The sequence below is a fragment of the Haplochromis burtoni genome, unplaced genomic scaffold, assembly GCF_018398535.1.
Source record: "Haplochromis burtoni strain Fernald_Lab_line unplaced genomic scaffold, NCSU_Asbu1 Contig_14, whole genome shotgun sequence".
Classification (NCBI taxonomy): domain Eukaryota; kingdom Metazoa; phylum Chordata; class Actinopteri; order Cichliformes; family Cichlidae; genus Haplochromis; species Haplochromis burtoni.
The window spans coordinates 3,377,327-3,402,058 of record NW_024582375.1 but is presented as its reverse complement, the minus strand read 5'-3'; the positions used below and the strand labels follow the sequence as shown (position 1 = coordinate 3,402,058).

At 39.5% G+C, this 24,732-nt stretch overlaps 1 protein-coding gene across 3 annotated transcripts in view; it reads left to right on the top strand.

Moving 5' to 3' along the window:
- The first annotated feature begins 334 nt into the window (after positions 1-334).
- The window catches only part of tbc1d22a (TBC1 domain family, member 22a), a 158,461-nt gene continuing 134,063 nt past the window's right edge, over positions 335-24,732 (top strand). For all 3 annotated transcript variants that reach the window (XM_005915698.3, XM_005915699.3, XM_042217849.1), the window contains exons 1-5: positions 335-561; positions 1,024-1,080; positions 7,747-7,930; positions 8,888-9,140; positions 16,199-16,381. In XM_005915698.3, the coding sequence (XP_005915760.1) occupies positions 500-561; positions 1,024-1,080; positions 7,747-7,930; positions 8,888-9,140; positions 16,199-16,381 (739 nt within the window). In that variant the 5' untranslated portion in view covers positions 335-499. The remainder of the gene's footprint in view (positions 562-1,023; positions 1,081-7,746; positions 7,931-8,887; positions 9,141-16,198; positions 16,382-24,732) is intronic.

Here is a 24,732-nt window from a genome sequence, read left to right as displayed (position 1 = left end):
ATGGCATCACACAAACTACAGATTTATATTACAAAAATTGTATGAGAACCGATCTATTTAAAGATTCTGCCTGAAAAACAATGTATACATATTATATGAACATTTCTAAATATCCAAAAAACCCTCCCATGATCCTGTCCATGTATTTTCGTTGGTGATGCTGTATGCCTGCCCTCTGGTCCTGATGCTGGAGGGTCTCTTTGATTCACAGTCGGAGTTTCTGTCAACACAGCAAAGGCCGTGGAGCATGACGTCAGCGTCCTATTAAAAAAATGCTCCTACCGACAACCAGATCTCACTTGTGATTGGGTTACAGTGAGGAAGTGTCACCCCAGCCAATCACAGTCGCGTTTACTTGCCGATTAGGCAGTATCAACATGGCAGCTTTCTGAGTTTTGGAGGAGGGGAGCTGGTGTAAATAAACAGACATTTAACATTTTTGAGATAACGACAGCGTCGGGGTGTTTGAGTTTAGGACTGAGTGGACCGCTGCGGGAAGATGTCGAGCGACGGAAACAAAAAACAGTTCTGGAAAAGGAATGCAGCGAAGGTTCCTGGCAGGTGAGTGACGTGTTCCCTCCTGCTTGTTAGCTTAGCGTAGCTAGCTTCACTCATCTGACGCTGCGCTGCTGCTCTTCAAACGCCAACTTTCACTTTGATTGTTGGGGCTTTGCTGTTGGACAAAGTTCCCATTCTTGTCACTGGCCAACGTCTGTGGTAAAAACGTCTCGTAGACGCATTTTACCCCTTGCAACTGTTAGCTAGGCTAAGAGCTAGGCTGCTAACAGTGGCTAATAGTTCATCAGTACTCCGTCGCAGAGTTGTAACTAATGACACAGTAACTATTTCACAACACGAGTAGTCAAGGTCTCACGGCAAATTATTGCACTTCGGGTCACACGGAGTCTCACTCCTGCAGTTTAAACTGGTATTGTTTTAAATAGCTTAAAGCTAACATGCTAGCTTGCCAGCCAGTGATCGAATAGTTCATTCATTTCCATTCTATCTTTTCCACTTCCTCAGCATTCAGCATGTGTACGGTGCACAGCATCCACCCTTCGACCCGCTCCTTCATGCAAAGTAAGTTAAACCGACTTCCTTGTTGTAAAAATAAATACCATGTGATCTTGGTGAAGTTCTCTGGCCCAATGTCAGTTTTTGTGTCATGTGATAAACTAGACTTCAAAGCCCAATTGATGTCGACCCGGTACTTTGCTTCAGATTAAAAAAAGTGATGTACTGTTGAGTGGAGAAAAAAAACTGTCCCTACCATGGGAAATTATTATTGTTTTGTGTTAATAATGGTTGGTTTTGGAAAAAAAGTTATTATCCATTTAGATTAGGTCATTCTCTTTGAATGGGGCGTAACTGTATACTTGTGTTTTGTTTTGTTTTTTGCTTGAGTTGTGTTGTTGTCACTAGCAGAAATCATTTGCCTTATGCTGAAGGTTTAAAATCAATGATCTGTCTCAGTTGTTCCATCTGTATCAGATGCTGAAACCAATGTTTTATTGATGCTTACCACTTTGGGGGGGTTACTTCATGAAATCATGAAAAAATACCTAAATGTCTTTCAGCTCTTTTTCACACTACTTTTAAACATTTTGCCAGCACAAAATTAATTTGTCATAACAAAAGAAAAAAGATTCTGCCTCTGCTGTCTCTGCTCTGTTCACCCTGTCTATACTCCAGCTGTCAGTCAGTGTGTCTGTTTGGTGGACGATACACACGGCAGACGGGGTGAACCCTGCTGTTAGGTTACATTCACATCAAATCTGGTTGTCTGGCGCCTTCCTGAAGGATTACATGGAGGTGTGGCTCTGTTTGTGTGATAACACAAAATTACTGTGGGGATTAACTTATTTCTCTAGTTTACTTCTTTGTTTTGGTTAATGCCTCCCTGCAAACACCACCGACCATCATTGCCTTCTCCCACAGTAACCAGTAGGGCTGTTCGATATAACGATATATATCGGATGCCGATATAAAAACGTCTATCGTTTCATTTTACGCTATCGTTTGTTTCGTGGTGTCGCAAAATGAACTGTTTACAACAATATTCTTTCATCGTTTTGATGGTCACTGTAGTGGCTATATTAATTTCTTAAAGTTCTCTCTTTCTCTTATATTTAATATAACCACACTACAGACGGACAAGCGCCTGTTTTTATGCGTTGTGGTTAGCAACAACGATGGTAACACCATCGCGTGTCCGCTTGTTTATGTTCCACATAAACCTTTCACCATAAAGCTCAAGATCCTGTTGAGACTTTTCAAAATAAACTGAACCACGTGAAAGAGCAGATTATTTACGGATGAGAAGCAAAAAAAGAGCCGCCAGGTGCTAAAAAATAAACCTTAGACTCAAACGTTAGAACAGGCTTTTCCCCGCAGCACGCCGTGTATAAATACTCAAAAAGAAAACGGCGGCCGTTACAACTTATGTTTAAAACTGTATAGTTTCATGCATCTGTTAAAACACTCGACTCCAGCTACATGACGCGCAGCTGGAAACACTTCCCGCAAGTCGAGCTGCCCGAGATTCACAGAATTTACAGAAAATGTTACATTTTTGTGATTTATATCGTTATATGATTTTGGTCATATCGCACAGCCCTAGTAACCAGCACTTTCTGCTTTATGTCATAAGCAGATTGTTCTGTTTGTTTTTTTATCAGTTTCTGTGAGATAACTGATAAATGGCTCAAATGCTATAAGTAGGCTACTTGAGCAATTTGACCAATTTGAAATGTTCATTATTGCACCTTCAGTTTACCGGACCTTGTGAAAACGCAATCCTGTGAGCAGCAATGTTTTTTGTGGGGAAAATAATTTATGTACACTTAAAAAGGCGGCTAATTTCAGCTTATTTAAAGGTAGGCCTGTTTTATCCAATGTATTGGTGCTGAGATAGATTTCTTCTACCTCAGTTTGTCACGGCACAAAACGCTCAGGTGTGGCTGAACGGTTGCTGTATTTTTAGCCACATCCCAGTGACGAATGTGGATGTATATGTTTTTCCATTGCACAACTGACGAATGAACATACCATCTGTGACATCATGGGCTGGGTTGAGCCTATTATTACTTAAAGTTACTTCAATGTGTGTAATGTCATTTGTCGAGTCTTTCAGTTATAATTCTGGTAATCTTCTGTTTTGCACTTTGAAACTGCAGAACTGGAATGACCACAGAGGCAGTGACTCTACAAGAAAGTCCAGTCATTTTGTGACTGGGTAAACAAGTTGAAGACAGTTGAGCAATTCTAAGCCTTGATTATACTTTCTGTGTCTGCATGTCCACTAAGGCTCCAAGTGATGTAAATTTCATCATTAGATGGTGGGCACAAGGGTCTGTGTGCACGTCTGCGTGCCTGTCTGTTAATTGTGATTGTCTGCGGAGAGTTGTCATTACAGTGCTCCAACTATACATGCTCATGTGTGGTTGGAGCATAGCAGCTCTCCGTGTCCATGTCTGCAATAGAGTATAATCAATAGTGATGAAACTGTTGATTCTAATATAAGTAGTATTGGTATCAAAGCTGGTATTGGTATTGGATCAATACTGGTGAGATACCTTGTTTCTGTCCTCAAGGTTCAGTATGTATCCCACTAAACTGTTTTGAAAAAGATTATTTTTATTGGAAATGAGGGAAAATATATCTCAAAAGCACTAGTGCTGGGCGATATGACGATATATATCGTGTGGAGGATAGAAAAGTGTCTATCTTGCCATTTGTCTTCTATCGTTTCTAACCCAAATTTTAGATATTATTACATAAAATATATAATTAACCCTTTACAACCGGTCGGAGCAGGCACACTCCGTTTAACCCAACTATTTTTAAATCCCTGTAGAACTGGAACCACGTAAGGTAGTGCAATAAATTTTTTTGCATGTGAAACCGGAGGAGTTGTACTTACATCTTATGCCATTAGCTTGTCCTAGGTCACGGTTTCCTTCCACATATAGCTTTGCAAAAATTGTATAAGAAGAAAAAAGCAAAAACATAATATTCCAGAAACACGCTTTGCTGATGTTCATAGCACTTCCTACGTTGGCATGTACGTCAACGCGAACTATTGCATGTCCGCCATTACCTGCCCGAAACTGGAAGTGACGTCATTTTTGCGAAAGGGCCTTATTAGCCTTTGTTGGTGTTTTTAAAAGTCATGTTAGACTTTATGCTTTTCTGTATAGTTTCTGGGATGGTTAGAACTCAAATTACACTGTTGGAAATAGTTTATTTTGATGCATTATAATATTTATTTTCATTTTTCCTGTAGTATATAAAAATTAGTGTATCTCAAAAATAAAACTATGAAGACACTCAAAATAAATTTCTCGTGGTTGGAAAGTATTTTGTATTTACAGTTTTGAGGGATACACCTCTTAATTATTTCTAACTAGAAATATATGTAAAAAAACTAAACAAACGATTTTCAATTGTTTTTGTAGTTAATTGCACTACAATTTTTTTGCAATTTATGTAGTTATTATGGACTTAATGCATACATATTATTAAAATTTGGGCTATAATGGTTGTATTGATATATGGAAACTTGAAATGCTCCCACAAATGGGACTACAGCATGTAAAAACATAAAGATAAGCTCTGGCGGACTTGGTTCTATGGTAGGTCTTAAAGGGTTAAATAGCCTGTGGCAAATATATTAGTGTTGTCTTCTCACTATACATGCTCTTAACTTTATGCAAGAGAAAATAAAGTATAAAAAAAAATGATATTTTTCGCAACGAAACTCCGTCTCGTGCTTTGCGAGCTGGTGCTGCTGTACGTGCACCCGGATTTGCGACATACTTTACGGTAACTCAAACCACAGGTCAGGTGGTATATCATTATATATATCGTTATCGTGATATAAAATAATTCATATCGTGATAAATATTTTTTCCATATCGCCCAGCACTAAAGAGCACTATAAAAATATATCTTTAAACAGAATTTGACCCAAAGTCTTTTAAAGGAAGACACAATCAAATTCCAGGTCTAAAGCAAAATCCAACTTCAAAATACATGAAAAGCTGAAAGGTCTGTTTTGTTGTTAGCTAATTATTGTGGAAAATAAATAAATATTTAGTGTTCATTAAAAAAATGTTCATATTGATGATTCATCTTGTAAATCATAACACATTGCTCTCCCTTCCATAGGCTGTCTATAAGCTGAAAGTCTCAGTATTGGTGTCGGAAATATTGACTTCTTATTTTTTTTGGTTTTGGATTAATATCAAAAATTGCTTTAAAGTAATTTGAGAAACAAATTGTGTGGACAAAAGAAAGTTTCACATTATCAAAAAATAAAAGTGGGGCCTTGAAGTTTGTCTATACAGATGTCCAGTGTGTTGTAGAATAGTATAGCATACCATATAGTGGCATTAGCAGTGTCTCTAACATTAGTAGAGGTGCAGCATTTATGAAAGTCTAGGCAGATACCAATAATATTGTTTAAAATGATAGCTTTCATGGCATACATACAGTACAGCACAGCTTAATTTTAAGTGGCCTGAACTGGACCGTTAATACTAGTGTCCTGTAAACTATTGAAAAACACAACTTGTGCCCCTTTCTTTTAGAGTAGCATTCAAAGAAGTGCTAGTGTAACAAATAACGCCTGTCAGCACAGCTCTATGGGCTGTGGGCTTGCAACTGTAAGAAATAAATGAGTAAAATCACAAAAACCCAGACTATTTTTATTTCTAAAACAATAATTTTCTGTCAATTTGCAAAAAAAAACATTTTTCTTTTTATCGTGAGCTCACTGTTTTTGTTTGTTTGTTTTAAGAAAAAGAAAACTTTGTTGACAACAGGAAATGGCTAGATCCTTTCTCTCTTTTTAATAGAATACTAACAAAGCGAAACACATCTACTTCAGTCATTTACTGGTTTATCTTTTACTTAATTGGTTTGGTGTAGTATGCCAGACCATAGGTAATGACTTCAGAACTGATGAGAATACAGTTAAAAGCTCTCCTCTGACAAACTTAACAGCTTAAGAGTTTTGCAGTCAGCAATGTGTCTGTGCATTCATTTTATAATTTCACTTGAGGTTTGTCACTTACACTCACATTTACTTTAGTAAACTCACTTCTGAGCAGGACATAGTGTAGAGTTCTTTTTCTCTCTGGATTTCTCTCATACACGCACTCAAATAGAGGGGAACACAGTCTCCTCTTCAGTAATAACCCTTTTCTTTCTTCTGATTAATGTTTACTCGTGTAGATTTCCACAGAGGGTTGAAATTAATTTGCGTGTTTTCAAACTTTCCCTTTCTTTTGAGTTAGGATGGAAGTTGGCCAACGTGTACACGTCTCCTGGTTCTTTCTTATGGTAATAACCGTCTTTGTAATAGGGAAATTACAGTTCGGGGGTGGTAGTGCTTTGGCAGACCGTGTGCATCTTCAGACTGCAGAGAGTGTCTGTTGTCAGATGAGGGCAGTGTCAAAAATGTGGTACAACCGGTCTGTTGTACACTTCTTGCTTGTGCTGCTGTCAGTCCTTCATGTTATTTTGATGCTTTTCCCATTCCTGGTAAACACCGCTGCCGCTCACTTCCCTGTTCCAGCTCACTCGTCAGCCAATCAGCATTTGACAGACACACCGCATGATCCATGTCAAGCAGCGTGCAGTTAGGATTTTGTAGGCAAATAGCAAAAAATTGTGTTACAGATGAAAACGGAGCTAAATTAAACTGTATCCTTGCAGCCTCAATAAAGTAACTCAAAGAAATTTTAAGTAACTCAAAGAAACTTTTAAGCTAATGATGTACTTCAGTTAATGTGTCTCTGTGCACGTGTGTGCTTTTGTACATGTGGTAATTCGCACACTGGGTTGATTCGTGAACTGGGTCTGCACGCAAGGGTGATCTGAAGTAATCCTTAAACCTGTAAAATAAGCCAAAGATATGTTTGGAGGGGGAAAAAAAAGAGCAGTGTTATATGAAAAGAACACCTTGCAAAGTGTTCAGCATGGGGGTGGAATTATTCCGCTTCGGGCCTGTGTGCATGCTGTTGCACAGGCAGGCGTTACACGGATAGAAAGAGACGAAGGGATTCCGCTAAATCGCTGCAGATTGTGGATAGAATTATGAAGAAGTCAGTCAAGGAAGTGAAACTGATCCAAAACATGCTTCGAAATACACCACGACCTACCTCAGGAAACAGAAAGTAGAAAGCGGTAAAACCATGCTGTGCGTACATCACAGCCTAAACATGGATCAAACTTGAAGTGAAAATTACATAATGAATGGACAGACACACAGCTGTCTGCAGCACTCTTTTAAGCTGTTGTGTCTGTCAAAGCGGCACTTTTGCAATTAAAAGTATCCTACTGACTTGGAAAGGCGTCCAAAATGTTGTCCCTGTAAGAAGAACTGTTTATTTGGTTTATAAAATAAAAAGGTAGCAGTCATTAATAATTGAAGAATGACTCATATTGATTTGCTTATTGATTTTACCTAAAAGCTGTCCTTTTGATTGGTACCGGGATTAGCTTTACTAAAATAAAGCTAAGCTGAGTGTTTTTGTGTAAAATTGAAATATTTTACAATATGTGAACGACAAATGCTAGCTCATTTATTAATTCCTAATTTTAATGAATTATTCATCTCACATTCTCTTTTCTCTTGTTTTCTTTCCTTCTCTCACCCTCTGCACCCATCCCTTTTCTCTTCTTTTTTCGAAAACCACTTCTTTTTCCCCCCATTATCCTGTTTTTCTCTCTGTCCTTCAGTCTGATCAAAGCAGGCAACAAGCCTCCTCCAGCCACTCCAGGCAAGCCCAAGAAGGCGACCACCTTCCAGGAGTTTGAGAGCATCACGAGCGACGCCTGGGATGTCGGGGATGATGACGACGAGCTGCTGGCCATGGCTGCGCAGAACCTCAACATCGAGGTGGTCATGGAAACAGCCAATAAGGTAAACTACTTTAAAGCAGTTTTGCCTGATTGATGTCTTTCCACTGCAGTAGCACATTTTCCTATGTCTGTGTAGAAGGAAGCACTCATCACGAATCAACACAGCTTCAGTGTATTTTGTGAAATACTAATGATTCTTTTGTTCTGGGTATTCATTTGCTAGCGTTTATTCATATTTTTGAACACAGTTTTTCATCTCTGCTATTTTACATGTTCTTATTTGTGTCCATAAATAATATGTAGCAACTTTTAAAGGGCAAATAGGTTCATATTTGAAGGCTGGAGGTGTTGGTAGGTAAGCTCACAACATGAACACTTCATTTCTATTGTTTTAACATACATATCATTTGAAATACACGATTAATTATCATTAAAAATGACTTGGATAGGCCCTTAAATCTACAGCGTTAGTTTTAAAGGAATGTCATGGTAAAGTCTTCTTTTAAAGCGCCCTTGTCTTGGTTGCCAGGGTGATGTGTCCTCTCTGAAGAGTCTGGACAACATACATGCTGCAGACATAAAATAAACTTCCTGTTAAAATAGATTCCTCTCTAAACTATGCCGCCTGCCATGAAAGAAATGGTACAAGTTGTGGCCTTGAGCGCAAACAATTCAATGGCTTTTTTAAAGATTATTTCAGATTTTGCTGCATTTGCTGAAATTAAAATATTGGAGATTTACTAAGGATAGTGTGTTCATTAACTGAGGTAAGGACAACTTTTAACAAATTGAAAGATTTTTCTTTTCATAGAGTTATTATGCATTTTATCTTTAAGAGGGGAAATTTTACAAAATTGCACAGTTTGCATTTCTCTCAAGCAAGTAGCAGCTGCAAAAAAAAAAAAAACCAACATGTTAGTTTACTCATCTAAGCGAGTTGTACGCCTTATGTGTTCTGGGGAGGTTACCAGCCTTAAGCTCACCAAGGTTTCACCTTGTTTTTCTATCTGCTGAACAGGTGATTGAGAATCACAGCAAGCAACAGGAGAAACAGAGGCAGGATGAGACATCAGAGCTGGACCGAAGAGAAGACGACACACAGGAGGAGGTGGCAGAGGACGACGAGGACAATGAAGAAGAGGAAGAGGAGGACAGGGTGGAAGAGGGAGACGCGACCAGCCCTGAGGTATTATTTGGATCCCAGAGCAGCCCTTACACTGATGGCCGCCTAGTGAAGTCCCACAGCGAAGCTCCAATTGGGTCACCTAAAGGTTAGTGAGCACCATTACTCAGTGTTCTGCGAGGTTTTTTCTTTTTTTAAGCCCAAGTGTTCACTAAGAGAAATTTCTGCAACGATACACTTAAATCCGTAAATGAGTTTCTGAGGAGGGCAATACATGGAAGGTGAATAGGGCATCTTTTAGAAAATGTCACCGCTGTAACTTCTAATGCAACGCCATAAATAGGTTTGTTGCTTTGCGAAAAATCCATTAAACACAATTAAAAATGATCGACATAGTTAGGTTTTTAGTGATGATGCACTTTTTATAAGCTCAGAAAGTTGGAGTGTTTGTGGCGCCAGTATTTTTAGTGGGATTTATTTACTGTGCCTCACAGCTGCTTTGAGACTTGGCAGATGTTGTCATTCTGCAGTGAGAACATCTGCTAAGACTGCTAATGTTGTACTTTGAGCAGACGTGTTTGTGTAGTGCTCAGCATGAAAATTACTTTAAATTTAATTCAGTGAAAAATTGTAGAATTTATCATTAACATCACTTCAGGAATAAGAAAATAAATAAAACAGTAATTCACCCGAGTTCCGCTAATTTAAAGTCTTGAAATTAGTTGAATTATATTGCTGAAATTGAACTCAAAAAGCAATTCAATACAATTCAAAAAGCATAAATAGGAGATGGAAAGTTAAGCTATTACTGCTTCTTTTCATATTATTGAGAACCGTTCTTTTCTATGTTGAAGTTCAGTCACCACACACGCATATTTTTAACTGTCAAATGGTAAAAAGAGTAGCTACAATATCACATTAAACCTCAGCCACAGGGGCCTAGAGCCTGGTTGGCAACCACCAAGCTGGTTGCTATGGAAAAATGAGTATTCCCTGACCAGTTGTCGCAGGTTTGCTTGCTGTCAGTCGGTGAAATTGGTAAGAAAGAGAAGGAGAGAGCAATGCTGTACCAAAAACTTGATTGCTGCTAGCAGATGCCACGGTTGCCGGTAATTTGCATGGGAGTTGCTGACTTGTCTGCAAACACTCTCCAACTGCTTGCTAAGCAGTTGTAAAACTATGAAGAGCACAATGCAAACCAGATACTGTCTGACTTCACAGTAAGAGTTGCATTTTTGGAAATGTGTTGCTTTGAGCAGTAAAGGTTCTTGATGAATATTCTTAGCTTTCAGTTTGTGTAAAACTTCAGTTTCCCTCATGCTCTGGGGTTAGTTTGTGAGTAGGGCTGGGCCATATCATACTGTTCACGGTATCCATCCATCCATCCATTCGCTTCCGCTTATCCTTTTCAGGGTCGCTGGAGCCTATCCCAGCTGTCATAGGGCGAGAGGCAGGGTACACCCTGGACAGGTCACCAGTCTGTCGCAGGGCCAACACACAGGGACAGACAACCATTCGCACTCACATTCACACCTAGTGACAATTTGGATTTTCCAATTAACCTATCCCCACAAGTTGCATGTCTTTGGACGGTGGGAGGAAGCCGGAGTACCCGGAGGGAACCCACGCAAACACGGGGAGAACACGGTAATACTAGTATAATATTAGGCAACGATAAGAAAATGAAATATCGCAATAGAATATGAAAAAACGCACATGTGCAGTGCCTTTGTTTTCATATGCACATGGCAGAAAAAGCATGGTGGCGACGGAGAATGAGAAGGGCGACAGCGGATCGTTGAATGAAACAGATGAACCAGAATTCGTTTGTAAAAATGCTGCAACTTCAGTGGTGTGGAACTGGTTTGGTTTTCGACCATCAAAGCACTATTTTTGGTAGAGCATGCAAGCAGGCCGTCGTTATTACCATGTTTTTCAGAAAATAAGGCACACTTAAAATCAATCCTTTGATTTTCAGAAAAATCGACAGTGCCCCTTATAATCTGGTGCGCCTTATGTATGAATTCTGGTTGTGTTTACTTTGCACTACTCTGCCTGGTTTACACCCAATGTCATTTACCCTTATATTGTATATTGTATAGCTTTCTTGTTATATGTAAAATTGTATTATATTTATTTAATTTCTTTTACTTTAAAATATTTTACTTGCATTTTTAATCACTCTTATATTTAAATGTTCATTTTTTATTTTATCTAGGGATTGAGAGTAACGAAGTTTCTATTCTCTGTATGTCCTGTACATGTGGCAGAATTGACAATAAAGTTGACTTTGACTTTGACCTCCAACGGATTTTATGTGATACACGGTTAAAAAATCTGTCAAAAATGTTTTAGTACAACTTTGCTAAGCTACAAAGCCGCACCGCTTGATGGATTGTCAGAGCATTACGGCTACCGTAGTCTCACGGAATAATACGTACTGGGCTTGAACATAATGTGTGTGTATAACCTCTTTTTAAGTTTTGTGGATATTATACATGGTTATACTCAGGATATGTCAGCCAGTTTCCACTGGAAATGCCTTTTGGTTAAACTGTCAGCAAGGAATTTGTGAAGATGTTTCAGCTCTCATCCAAGTTCTAAAAACAGAGGGTTGAGAGTCTCAGGTATTAAAACTGTAGTGAGTGTCGTCCGCTTTCGAAGTGACTGTTGACCCACTGTTGATCATGTGAGTCATCATGCGAGCCAAGGTGCAAAAAAACCCCCCCCCCAAAAACAGATGTGAGTCATTACAATCACCGGGGGTTAAAGGGGAAACCACTTGCCCCACCCTATCGTGTGGCCTATCAAGGTCACCTGAGGTCGATAGGGGAAGTGCCTGAGAAGGGATCTCAAGATTGCATTTTATGTAGCTGATAGCTACGCATAATATTGACACTGAAGTCTCAGAATCAGCAAACCTGATGATTAGTTTTACATTAGAACTCATTATTCATTAATAAGTTGTGTTAACACATTTTAAGGCAATAGGGGAAACAAGCAGACTTAATGAATCAGACTTAATCAGAGGTCTGACTGTCAACACTGTTTTTCCACTGTAAGATAAAAATATTCAAAGATGAGAAAAGGAAAAATGTAGTAACATGTGTTTCTCCCCCCTTCGCTTCAAGTCCCTTTCCTCTTATATATGAACATGGGAGTTGAAAGAAACACCTTCCCACCTCCTGCACAGCTTCTCTGAGTGACCTGCCATGACCTCATAATACACAACAACTGTTCTGCATCATGGCTCCCTTTTATAGATGCGTCACTGTACGAAGCCTGCTCCACAGGTCACGTCAGTGTTCATGTTTAAATGTGACACTGTGTAGTGCTGTATAGCAACCGGGTATGTCTATAGACCGCAGCACCAGCAGCAGTAGCAGATGCTGAAGCTGTACATGGTGAGCCGTGTAGCCGACTGTTGTCCTGTCTGGCAGGTCATCTGTCTGTCTGCCTGGATGTCTGCTCCACTGCCTGTTGCTGTGTTTAGATACAGATAACACGAACAGCCCTTCGCCTTCAGGCAGTTCCTCTTATCTGGCCTCCATGTACGGCTACATCATCTGTTGGGACAGGGGTATACAAGTCTTCTCTTGTCTTCTCTTATTTTGTCTTCTGTTTTGGGCTTTTTTTCTGTTCTGCTTGTCTTCTAAAATACATACTCTGCTTTTGTAACTGCCTGTCATGTTTGGGAAAAGTGCTCTTCATAAATGTTTGTACACTTGCTCATATTTATTTTGAATCCTTCCTTAAATGTAATATTTGATGTCTTACCGTGGCTTACGTAGTCATCAATTTTAAGCGTTTATTGATACTTACATAATTATTTGTAATAAAGATTTGTCTAATTTAATTTCTTTCAGTTAAAAATCATATTGTCTTTTACATGTTTAGCCAGCACAAAGCAGAAGTCATGATGATTGAACATTATACAGATGTTGTACAGTTGGACCAATGTTTTTGGCTTTCCTTCAGTAATGACTGATACTGGTGTTGTTGAATGCTGGCTGCATGTTTGTAAATGCAATTTAAAACTGTGTAAGATTTCTTTCTTTCCCTGGTATTGGTGCAAAATTTCACAATCAGTGCACCCCGAAATGTAACTTTCTCAACTTAGCTTTGCTCTTAACAGCCTTTTAAAAGGAAAGTTATTAAATGAACTATAAAAAAGGGCTTATTGTTAAAATGACACAAAGGGCTCCAGTAGAGAGAAGCTGCTGCCAGCTTGAATAATCTTTTTTAATTTTTCTAAGTGCAAATAAAGCACTTGAGAACAGATTTGTAGCCTTTTATTTGTTCTTGTAAAAAGTGAAAGGGGTATTAAAATCGGCAGCATTCCAGTTTTCTTAATTGCTGCCAAATGCTTGTGTGATTCTGGTTTTGCTTTAGGAAATGTTGGCAGTGTGGACGACAGGGCGTTTAAAAATGTTTTTTTTATGAACTTGCCCAGTGTGATAGGAGCAGTGTCCGTCTTCACATTGAGGTCCTGATCTCACACACTTGTCTGCGTGCTGTCTCTGCTTGGTTTTGTGGGACTCTTTCTGTTGTTTCTTCTGCACATCTGGTAGAACATGTGGCCCTCAATACTGAATTAATGTGTTTGTCTATGCATTATAGAGCCTTCACGGTTATAAAACCACAACTGCCGCTTTACTGGAAGCTCATTCCAGAACAAGCCACCAGCCGTAACTACATCTATTAACACCTGCATACAAGCAATACAATAATGTCATATCTAAGTACTCTCTTTGGGCTCTAAAATGATGTGCATAAAGTGATTCTCACACATGAATTGTGGTAGAAGTTTATGCCAGAAGTTGCCTTTTCTTACTAGTAGTATGATCGACATTAGGGGCATGACTGTCCTTATCTATTGTTCCCACTATATAATCCCGTATACAGCTCTGTTGCCATGACAGATTTTGTAATCATTACTGAAAATCCTTTGTTTGGTTTAGATGAAGGTGACAGGACAGGAAGCACACAGTACATCTGATTGGACTATGTAGACAGTGAGACAAGTTTTGTAATTTTTGCCTCAGTATACCACCATGTTGGACCTTTAGCTTTAATTCAACAGAAGTTTTGGTTTACCAGTTTAGGAGTTACAGCCATTTTTATACATAGTCTCCCATTTTTACAGTTAATTGGACAGCTGACTGACAAGCAATTTCATGGCCAGGTGAGATTTGTGGCCTTGTTAGTCCGTTATTAGTAAAGCTAAAAAGTGTTGAACTTGAATTTGGTGTCTTTTGACTGGAACCTTTGAGTGAGGTCCAAACAAAACTGATGCGAAGGAGTGAAGTGAAGAGATTGCAGAACTTTAATCAAAAGCACTCTAGAGAGGTAAGTGAATCATTGTCAAAGTCTCAAATTGAGAGGTTCCTTCATTAATGGAAATACAGACAGTTTACCCCCAGGTTACACAGAAGAACAGGAAGGACAGACTAGATAAATAAGATACCATCTCTTATTCAAAGCCAGATAAAACAAACATTAACCTGTACCAGAATGATGGGAAGAGAAGGAAAAAAGCGGCTTTTGAGGCAGTGTTACGATGAAGGCATGCATGACTGCCATTGGAAGCGGGAAACCAGTGTTTATTGATAATGGGACTGCTGATAGGATAAGCAAGATGAATATTGAAGTGTACAGGACTATACTCTCTGACAGCTTCAGCCAAATGGATCAGACAGCGCTTCACAGTTCAAATGGATAATGACCCAAAGCATACCGCAAAAGCAATCAAAGAGTTTCTAAAGGCAAAGAAATGGGATAAAGTTAGCGACCTAATCTCAACTCAATAGAGCATGCGTTTCAGTTGAGACAGCACTGAAAGCAGCAACAGAAGGTGGCTGCAGTAAAAGCCTAGCAGAGCAGCTCAAGAGAGGAAACGCAACATTTGGCGATGTCCATGTGTTTAAACTTTCAAAAAAACCTTAGGATTTGTCCAATTATTCTTTTTGAGTCTTTAGAAAATATGGCCACTATGTATAAAAGTGGCTGTAATTCTTGAACAGTTAATGCTCACATTTTTTGGAAAACCCTGTGAAATAAACCTGAAGTCTGCAATTGACAATAACTGTAATATTTAGACTTGCTGGCCAGGCTAATGTCGCTTTCATGTTACTGCAGCTGTTCCTCTCACATACTGACGGACTGACTTCCCACAGTAAATCAGCTGTTAGAATTGAATCCCTGACCAGTGCAGCTCGATGCAGCTTTGCTGTTACAAACATTAGAGGTGGAGACGAATGAACCATCGAGGACTTGATTTTTAGTTTAATGACATATTTTCTGTCTGCTCTTCACGTGGCTTTTCTGCTCATCTCTTGCAGAGTGCTCCGAGCTAAAGCTAGCTGCACAGTTAAACTGTCTTCACTCGCAGATGGGCTCACAGTTTGGCCTGAGAGAGTCGCTGCACTGCGTTGCTGTTTTTACAATTAAAATGTAAAATTACTAAAAGAAAAAAGGAAAGTTATGCGTGATATGGCAGATTTAGGTGTCACACTATTATCCTTGTCTTTTGGCCACACTAATCCTGCATGAAAATCTGTTGCCATGACAGCCCTTGTTATCGTTGCTGTAAATATTTAGTTTAGTTTACATGGAGGTGACAGGACAGGAAGCGCACAGTAGACATCTGATTGGACCGCATGGACTTTTCTCACATGTAGTCGATTGGTGCAGCAGGCAGAAGGGTTCTCAGGCTGCAGTGCGTGCGAGTAAATGGTTCTGTAATTTGATATCAACTCAATTAGCTTGAAAAAGCCGCTCTTCAATTTAACTTTGTCTGCTGTTCACAGCAACCTCACGTTATCTCGCCTGCTGTTTAACTTGTTATCACCGTACAGCTACCTTTTGCTGCCAGACACGGTATCAACTCACCACAGCTCAAATTAAAGTGCAGCGAATGCCCTGCACATTCAGGAGGCAGAGCATTTTTAAATTGCAAAAAACGATCTTTGAGTAGACACAATTTTTGCAGTTGAAATTTTTCTCTAGGAGTTTGATGAAGATAAAAGCCATCTGTCCTTTTTTACATGTGGATGTATGTTTTCTTTAATGTAGCAGCAAGCCGTAGACCTTCATCACATATTCCGTGTTTTCTGCATGATGTAGAGCTGCATCGTCTCAATCCTTTGGATGTGTGTTTGTGTGTTTATGCAGCCCTAATTTCTCTCATCTCACTCCTTCCACCAGATGCAGCAGGTGAGCATGCAGCCCTCCACAGACAGCGGTCTCTGCCCCATCGGCCTCCTGTCATCCCTCTAGTGGCTCGCATGGCTGACCAGAACACATCTGGCACTCCAGCCATGACCGAGAGGGAAGCGTCCCGCCTAGATAAGTTCAAACAGTTGTTGGCAGGACCCAACACAGATCTGGGTAAGAGAAATTTGTCCACCAGTCTCCATCTGTCAGTGTTACAATGTGTTCTGTTACTTAGTTCACTTGTCTCGCTATTACTTTGTCTCTCTAGCGTTGCCTTATTTCTTTTGTTCCCTGAACTCTTTCACGTTTTCATTTCCTTGCACTCTTTTGCTTCCCACTCTGTCTGCCAGCTGTGTCGTGCTTTTAACAATGCTGCGAGGGAGAAAGTCATCCAGCCATCTGGACATGCAGATTACAAGGGGGGAAAAAATACCCCAACAACAAAAGCCAATGACAGGCCTTTGTTCTAACCAAACGACAGGCCTTTATTGTTTATCCAACCCAAGAGATGTTGTTTGCTACCACTGCTTACCCCAGTGGCCGTGAAATCCTTGTGAACTCTTTGCATTTGACTCTGTGTCCTTTGTAACTAACTTTTGGCAACTTGTGCGCATTAGCTTGTTGCATCGATTCCCTTGTTTCAGGTAATTAAGTTACATCGAAGTAGTCATCAAACGAGTTATCTGAGTGCAGAATGCTGAGTTTTGCGATCCATCAAGTGACTAGTCTGCAATTTGCAGCATGTTATGTGATGAAATGCCTGTGATTTTGGCTGGAGAACATTGCTTCTGAATTTGTGGAATTATTGCAGTTGTTATAGCAATGGTTTAAATCACAGCAAGGTGGGAAAGCAGGGAACGAAGAAAAATCCCACATTTTACTGAGGTGTCTGCAGTTGTATTCAGGGTTGGATGAACATATGTCAGTCCTTCATGAAGAACAAAACACTGGACCACAAACATTGTTTGACAAAAAAAAGTTAAATGTGGAACTGTGAAAAATACATACGTAAATACTTAAGTGAGGCCAAGCTGAGGCTTAGAGCTGCTTGTCTCAGCGTATATACACGTCTGTCAGTTACCTTTGACAAAATCCAAGTCAGTGAGTTGTTAAGAAACAAGTAGTAAAAATAGCACCCACAATACAGTTGTTTTATCACACGGAAAACCTATAGAGACCAACATAGTATATACTAAAAAAATCACATATTGACATTTGAACAGTAAACCTGAGACTAATGACCAAAAATTGTAGATGTTTGTCTTCTTCCTCGTTAGTTTGACCTGAGGTTACCTTTGGTCAGAGCAGAGACTTTTAAAAGCGGCTGAGTTCGTGTGGATTACTGGTGCAGGATGAACTGTAAAAGTCGAATGTCTTTTAAAAGCCCTTTTGCTTTTAGACCCTCGTTGAGATTAAAGACGTACACCTGATGTCCTTGGGTTGTTTTTGTGTATTTAAGCTGCGTGTATGTGTTTGTTGAATGTGGCTGACAAAACGTAGCGAGGCCACTGTGGTGAATTTGATAAAAACAAAACAAAACCACAAACTGCAAGGCTTATGAGGAGAATTGGTTATGCGCCTGTCTAAATACACTAAATATGCTAAATGCAAAAAGCTGTGTCAGACGTATTTCAGCGCAGAAACGACACAGTTTAAATACCGTGCCTTCTATTTTCAAATGACGACTGTGGTCTTAATTTACCGCAACCGAAAAGCTTTCAACGTGTATTTGAGACAGTGTATTATTAGAGACAAACATTTTCTTCAGGTTTTTCTTTACCTGATCACATTTAAGTAATTTCCTTGTTGTTTTTCTCATCTACTGTTTGTGCCTTGGTGATTTACTGTTTTGCTCTTGGTGCAAAATCAATGCTTTCTCAATCTGTTTCACATTAAACTGCATCCTGCATTCATATTGTCTTTCTTGGAAACATTTGAATTACAGGCCAACTGATACTGGAATTTTGAAGCTGCTTGAAAGAAAATAAGGAAAGTAATTTTCAAAACAGTTGTTGAGTAATAACAGGTTGAGGGAGCTAAAAAGGCAGCAACTTAGCTAACCTGGCTCCAAAAGCAAATCAACTTCTACAAACATCCATATATATTTTATAACAAAAATAAACATGCTGTGGCCAAAAAATTTCCCTCCTAATATCCCTCCTTATAATAACTATAAATTCAATTAATTTTATATCCCATTAAATTTTATTTATGCTTTAAGATGTGCATTATTAGGTTTAAGCCCCTCTATGTTGTACTGGTGCCTTTGGGTATATTTAATTAATATGCTAGCACTAATGATAACATATCGAATATCCCGTGAGATGTATCCATAAATCATGTCAATGCATCAAGCTAGCTAGCATTAGCTAATAACCTAGCACTCCACCCTTGCATCCAAATATTTTACTTCTGGCTTCAAAATCTAACAAGCAAAAAGTAATTTGCAAGTTTGGTCAAAAATATTAGTATGCAAAATAGTGACATCATAGTGCCTACAACCGTCTTTTATATACAGTCTATGTTTATAGTGGGCACACATACCTGTTGTGTAGTTATTCAGGCTTTAATTTGCAGCAGTGTTTTATCCAGTTTACTTAGAATGTAATCATTCTCAGTAAATTTGTGCTATTGCCATCATTATTGTTTGCAATCACATCTTAATTGTTACATTAATCTGCATTCTCATCACCTAATGGCTTAATACATGGTACTGGTTGACTTGCAGTTTGAATCAAAGTGTGCAAAATTAGTGTCCCTTGGATGACTTTGCGGATGCTTAACTTTGCACATGTAGACTGTTTTAATGTGTACACACACACACACACACACACACACACACACACACACACACACACACACACACACACACACACAGTGGGCATTAGCTACGATCCTAAAATGTAAATGTAGGATTTCATTAGGCTTGAATAGCCTTCGTCAGCACACTTCTTCACCCCTTGAAAACTTTTCTAACAAACTGGTTCACAAGTCATCAGTGTTAGTCAACAGCGGTTGCGGCCGGCTCGGGAAAAGTGTATCTTGCACATCAGCAGAGTGTCTTGAGATGTCAGCCCCCATTAAGGCCTGCCAGGCATCACATGCTGACTGTCTAAATTTAGTTTAGTCCCTGCACCATGATTAGATACCCCAGAACGGGCGAGCCACGCTGCCGGCTGCTGGCAGCATGAAAGATGAACTTCATTCACAGGACATAATTAAGTGAAGGATTGGAGGAGAAGGGGGGTGCTGAGAGGTGATAGGGAAGGGGAGAAGGATGGGGCAGATAAGATAAGATAAGATGAAACTTTAATGATCCCCGTGGGGAAATTGGGTCATTGCAGCTCCAAAGAATGGGATATAGATGAAAATACAAAAGGAAAAAAATAAATTGCCAACATCTGATGGAATTTAAGCCTGTTGTAAACACAAAGGTAAATAATATCACTGTGTGCTCACAGTTGGATGATTTGCTTTTGCCGTTACTTAGATTATTTTCAAAGACTTTTACAGCTCCCTTTTTTTTTTTTTACAATTTAAGAAGTTTTCATTTAAAAGTAAGATGACCAGACACATACCACTCCTTGTCCTTTAAGGGCAGGCCATTATTTCTGCTGCTGCCTGGGACGCATTAATGCTTATACAATTCGCACATACATACCAGCAGACTGTGTCAGTGGGGATGACACCCCCTGGTGTGGAAGGGAAATTTGACCGACTGTCCTTGAGCTCAAAGGACGAGGGTTGGGATGATCCATTGGCTGGTTGCTCGCTTGAATGGTGTAATTAATTGCAGAGGCAGCCATGTTTTGGGGCCAAGCCACCTGACATGGTTGGTCTGCCAGCCTCTAGAGACCAAATGTAGAGATGTGTGTGACTTGGTGCACAACCCAGCACCATTGGTCACACAACTTAATACTTGGTTATGTACTACTGGTATTTGCCCAAGAAATAGTTTGGGTGCATTATATAAATATTGCACCTGTCAGTACATTATTTCTTTTTCTTGATCATCTTGCTTCAGGATCTCCTTTGCATTCAGAACTTTAACACCGCTGTCAGTTTCTCTCTTAACTGTCTCTCTCTCTTCATTGAACCTGGCGACAGGTTGTGACAGCAGTCTGTTTAGCATGTAAGGTCATGTAGAAGGTGATGACCTGTACGCTTGTAAGAGTAGAGTGATTGATGTCAGGTTGATCTCTGCTAATTATTCCTGATGTCCTGAGGCGAGCCGGTCTGTTGAGTGAACCTGAACACAGCACCCACGGTATGCACAGTGAGGGGGAAGCTATTTTAGACAGAACTGAGGGGGAAAGGGGGAAAAAATGAGTCCCGTCTACTACAGAGTAGAACTTTTGCAGTTTCACATTCCATGTTACAAGTGAAACACTGAATTTTTTCCACAGTGAAAAAATATATTTAGCGAGTTAATAGAGGTTTTTATTTTGTTTTTGTTTTTTTTGGGGAGCTGTACTTCAGATTCAATGCAAATCGCATCTCAATGAACCCAAAATGTACTTATTTTTTCCATTTGTTTTAGAGAAATGGAAGAAGAGATTCAACCATTAATTATTTTCATGATTAATCAATCAAGTGTAAGCTAATACTGAAAAATTTAATACTTGGACCCCATGGTGCTGAATAGCCCAAAAACCAGTGATACAAATTATTCATTATATCAGAAAATATTGAAACATCTCCATACAGCTTATTAAATGATCTTGTTTCTCTTACAAATGCTTCAGAAGTGACAAAACCATTACTATGGCTATTTATAAGCACTGATGGATTCATTGTTGGGATCACCTCAGACTGCTTCAATTAAAGCTTTAATGGGAATGATTAAAATTAGTCACCGTCAAATTAACAGATTTATTTATTACATTTATTAGATATTTGGACCGACACTTAGCCTAAATGATTTTTAATTTTCTTGACAGGTGGCATTGCAGTTCAGTTCATGCTTGGAGGTATGACTAAAAGTTTTTATCACGGTGCTTCTGAAAAGTTCTAGCAGTTTTCATGGTGGCATTATTATTACTCTTATTACTGTTGTTATTATTGCTTGATTGGCCTTTATGTAGACTTATGTTGGCTTAATATACTGTCCGAAGTGCTTAGAATAAACATTTTATTGTTGTGATAAAAGCTAAACTGTTTCACCATCTTTACGGCTTTTATTCATTTGTCAGCATGCGAGGGGGCAGTCTGGACACTTAGCTTTGCAATTGTGATAACTTGAGAACAAGGTGACGTGGGATTTTGAAATTGTTGCCATAGGCGTATCTACTAAAAATCTCGGACCAGTACGAATTGCAGTGATCTCGACCTCAAGGTCAAGGTCAAAGGTCAGCTTTTCTGAAAATTCAATTCAGTTCAATTTTATTTATATAGCGCCAAATCACAACAACAGTCACCTCAAGGCGCTTTATATTGTACAGTAGATCGTACAATAATATGTACAGAGAAAACCCAACAATCATATGACCCTCTATGAGGATTTTCAAATTCATACCATAGCTGCACCTAATAGAAGGCTGAGTAGTACTGGCAGCTACGGCTACAGCTGTTTGTGAAAGGTGCCTGTTAGCCCACAATAGCACGTTACCTCCACCTTAGCTGCTTTGCTGTGGGTGCACGTAGAGGAGCCGGCTGAGCATCTCTGGCAGTGGCGAACTGAGAACTGATGACTCGCCGGAACAAGTCTCTTTGAGCCACGTGAGCCACAGGAACTTTAAGTTCTTCATTCATTACCATGGCTCCACAGTTCATCAAACTTTTTGCTCACAGAGCTCTAATAGCTGTTGATTGGTGATTAGTAACAGTCCATGAAACATCCAGCTGTTTATGATGCGGGTAAACATCTTGACAAATGCACCGCTATATGGCACGTTGTGTTGTTGAACATTTGTGCATGTGTGATGTGTTTAGAGACTGTATTTAATATTGTAAACTCTAAGTCACTCTCTAGGGGAGACTATAAGCCACAATTTTACAGACTTTATGCATATCTTTCTCTTTTAATACATTTTAAGACCAAGAGCTGGCATCTGACATCAAGCAGTTATTGCTGGATAGCAGAAATACTGCTGTTGCTATGGCAATGGTCTTTTCTCCTCTTTTTCTTTTTTGGCAGTTTATCCTTTCACTTCCACCTTTTCATCATTTCTTTTTCTTTCTTTGAGTCTTTTTTTTCCTTATTTTTGTTTGTTCAGTATTTGGTCACTATATGTGGTCACTTAACACACGTACTCCCATACATGCCGGAGATCTGTGGGTCAGCAACACTGTAAATAACTTGCAGAAACACATACAACACACACAAACTGATATCTAACATTAAGAAAGAGGAACAAACCAAACCAAACGGCTGCTCAGTGCGCAGGAACACACTTGCTTCCATTACCTCGCTGCCTGTCGGTGTGTCTCTACCCTCTGTTGGGGGTGCTGCAGCTCTTTGTTACTCTTGCAGCATTTCAGCGCCCGACTACCATCAGCCTCATTGCAGCAGCGGTGGTTTGGAGGCCTGCTACTTTCTGCCACGCTTTGCTCGCTACACACTTTGTAGTGCTACAATCTGCAATCCCGTTACACAGCAGTCACCATATGATAGGCTTACCATCAGGACCGTCTGCAAAGTTAATAGACGCTATCAAAGTGTGAATTGGCGATGTAATTCAATTCAGCTCGGTCTTAAAGCTTTGCCTAAAAGCACTGATCATGTGTGACGATTCCAGAGGTGTGTGTCACGAGCTCGGCAATTATAAAAAAAGAGATGATGTAGCTTCAGACTGGCCATCCTGCAAAGAGAGGGGACTCCATGTTCATTCTGATGAGACGCCAATAAAATCTATTTAAAGGAGCAACATTTTCCTTTTATTTAAAAGCTGGGAGAGATATTGTGAGAAATACTTCATTTTTAAGATTCTGCGTTTTCTTATTTCCCCTTTTTGCTTTAAAATTGTATGCTGTGTCAGTCAGTGAACGAACATTTGTTTGTGCACGCTGCCTCCTAGCATGTCCCCAGGCGTAACACCTGACTTGATAAGGTTGATCCAACCACCAGCTGTCTCCTGTGTCAGTATCCTCACAGATTGTCTGGCTTAGTTTATTCATATGTTACACCATGTGGTCTTCCAGGTGAGTTTTTCATCCTCCCTTTCTTTCTTTTTAGGAAGCTTGACTGAACAGACCTCAGCTCTTACAGTTCTCTCCCAGCTGCTGAGAAATTTCTGCTTTATGTGCACGCCGGGCAGACGTACACATCTGCAGCCATCATCTTTACCCTTCAATTTAGTATCTAAATTAATCCGTTTACTTACTAACTTTTAAAATCGTGACAATTCTCCATTATAGCTCTGCCCACAGCCTAGTTGTGTAGTAATTTTATTCATGATTAATAACACAGCGTTCCTTAGCAGGCTTTCTTTTACTTCCTTAAGGCTAAATTGAGATAAAAAAAAATTCCCATTAAGTGTCAGGTTTAATTTCAAAAACCATATACAGTGAATAAAAACCAGCAAGTTATAAGGCAGATTGATAACCTTTTACTATTGCAGAAACTTTCAGTATATTTTTAATTAACCATTTATTCTGCAGTAAAGGAAAAAGTGGATTTCTGGATTTAGAATCGATGCTTATTGTGTTTGACAGCCCCGGTGGTGGCGGCTGACATTAAACATGGACACAATCTTAAATAATGAGGTCAGCAAATGCAAGTAATCCCTGTGAGTCAAAAGCTCAGGCTGTTTCCCGCTGTTTGTTCTGCTCTTGGCTCTATAATCTGTCATATATACTTGATATGAATATCCTTAGAATGGTCAACTCATATAGGAAGTGACATATGCTGTGCAGACCTGTTTCAGATTGAGGATAAACTGAGCAGCCTGACCAAAGGTGAATTATTCTGAACTGCAAATCAGCCTGAGCTTCTCGAGAATTCGAGAATAAAAATGTGGAGCTGGACAGAAGCATAATAGGTCCCCTTTTACAGGATCAGTTTCACCTCAGACCTTTGCTCTAGGCCAAAAGAAAACAAAGCCTCCCTCTGCAGTGATCAGCGTGTGTTTCAGATTTTTATTTGAAGCACTTTAATGAGGAGTATTCACTGTTAACTATTGCAGTTTGGTAGTTTATATATAATCTAAAATATATAAATATTTGTGGACAGCAGCTCTTTCAGTCAACAGAAATGTTGCCTGCAACACTAACTTACCTGCAATTTAATATGACTGCAGAAAAGGTGTCACCAGGCCAGATATTTTTGAAAGTGTTTCACCCAAACCAGTTAAAGGCGAGGCAAACCTCGGGGAATTAACTATACAAATTCTCTGTGTTCATGCAAAAGAACACACACACACACACACACACTGTCACACCTGTATGCTCATCTGTGTTCCGTGTCCTCTCCCAGCCATCTGGGCCATCCATCAGGTCTCCTGAGCAGGTATAATCCAGGGAGGGAGTATCTTTTTACAAGAGTCCCATTAGTTTACGAGCCGTCTGCTCCCTGGCGCTATCGCTTT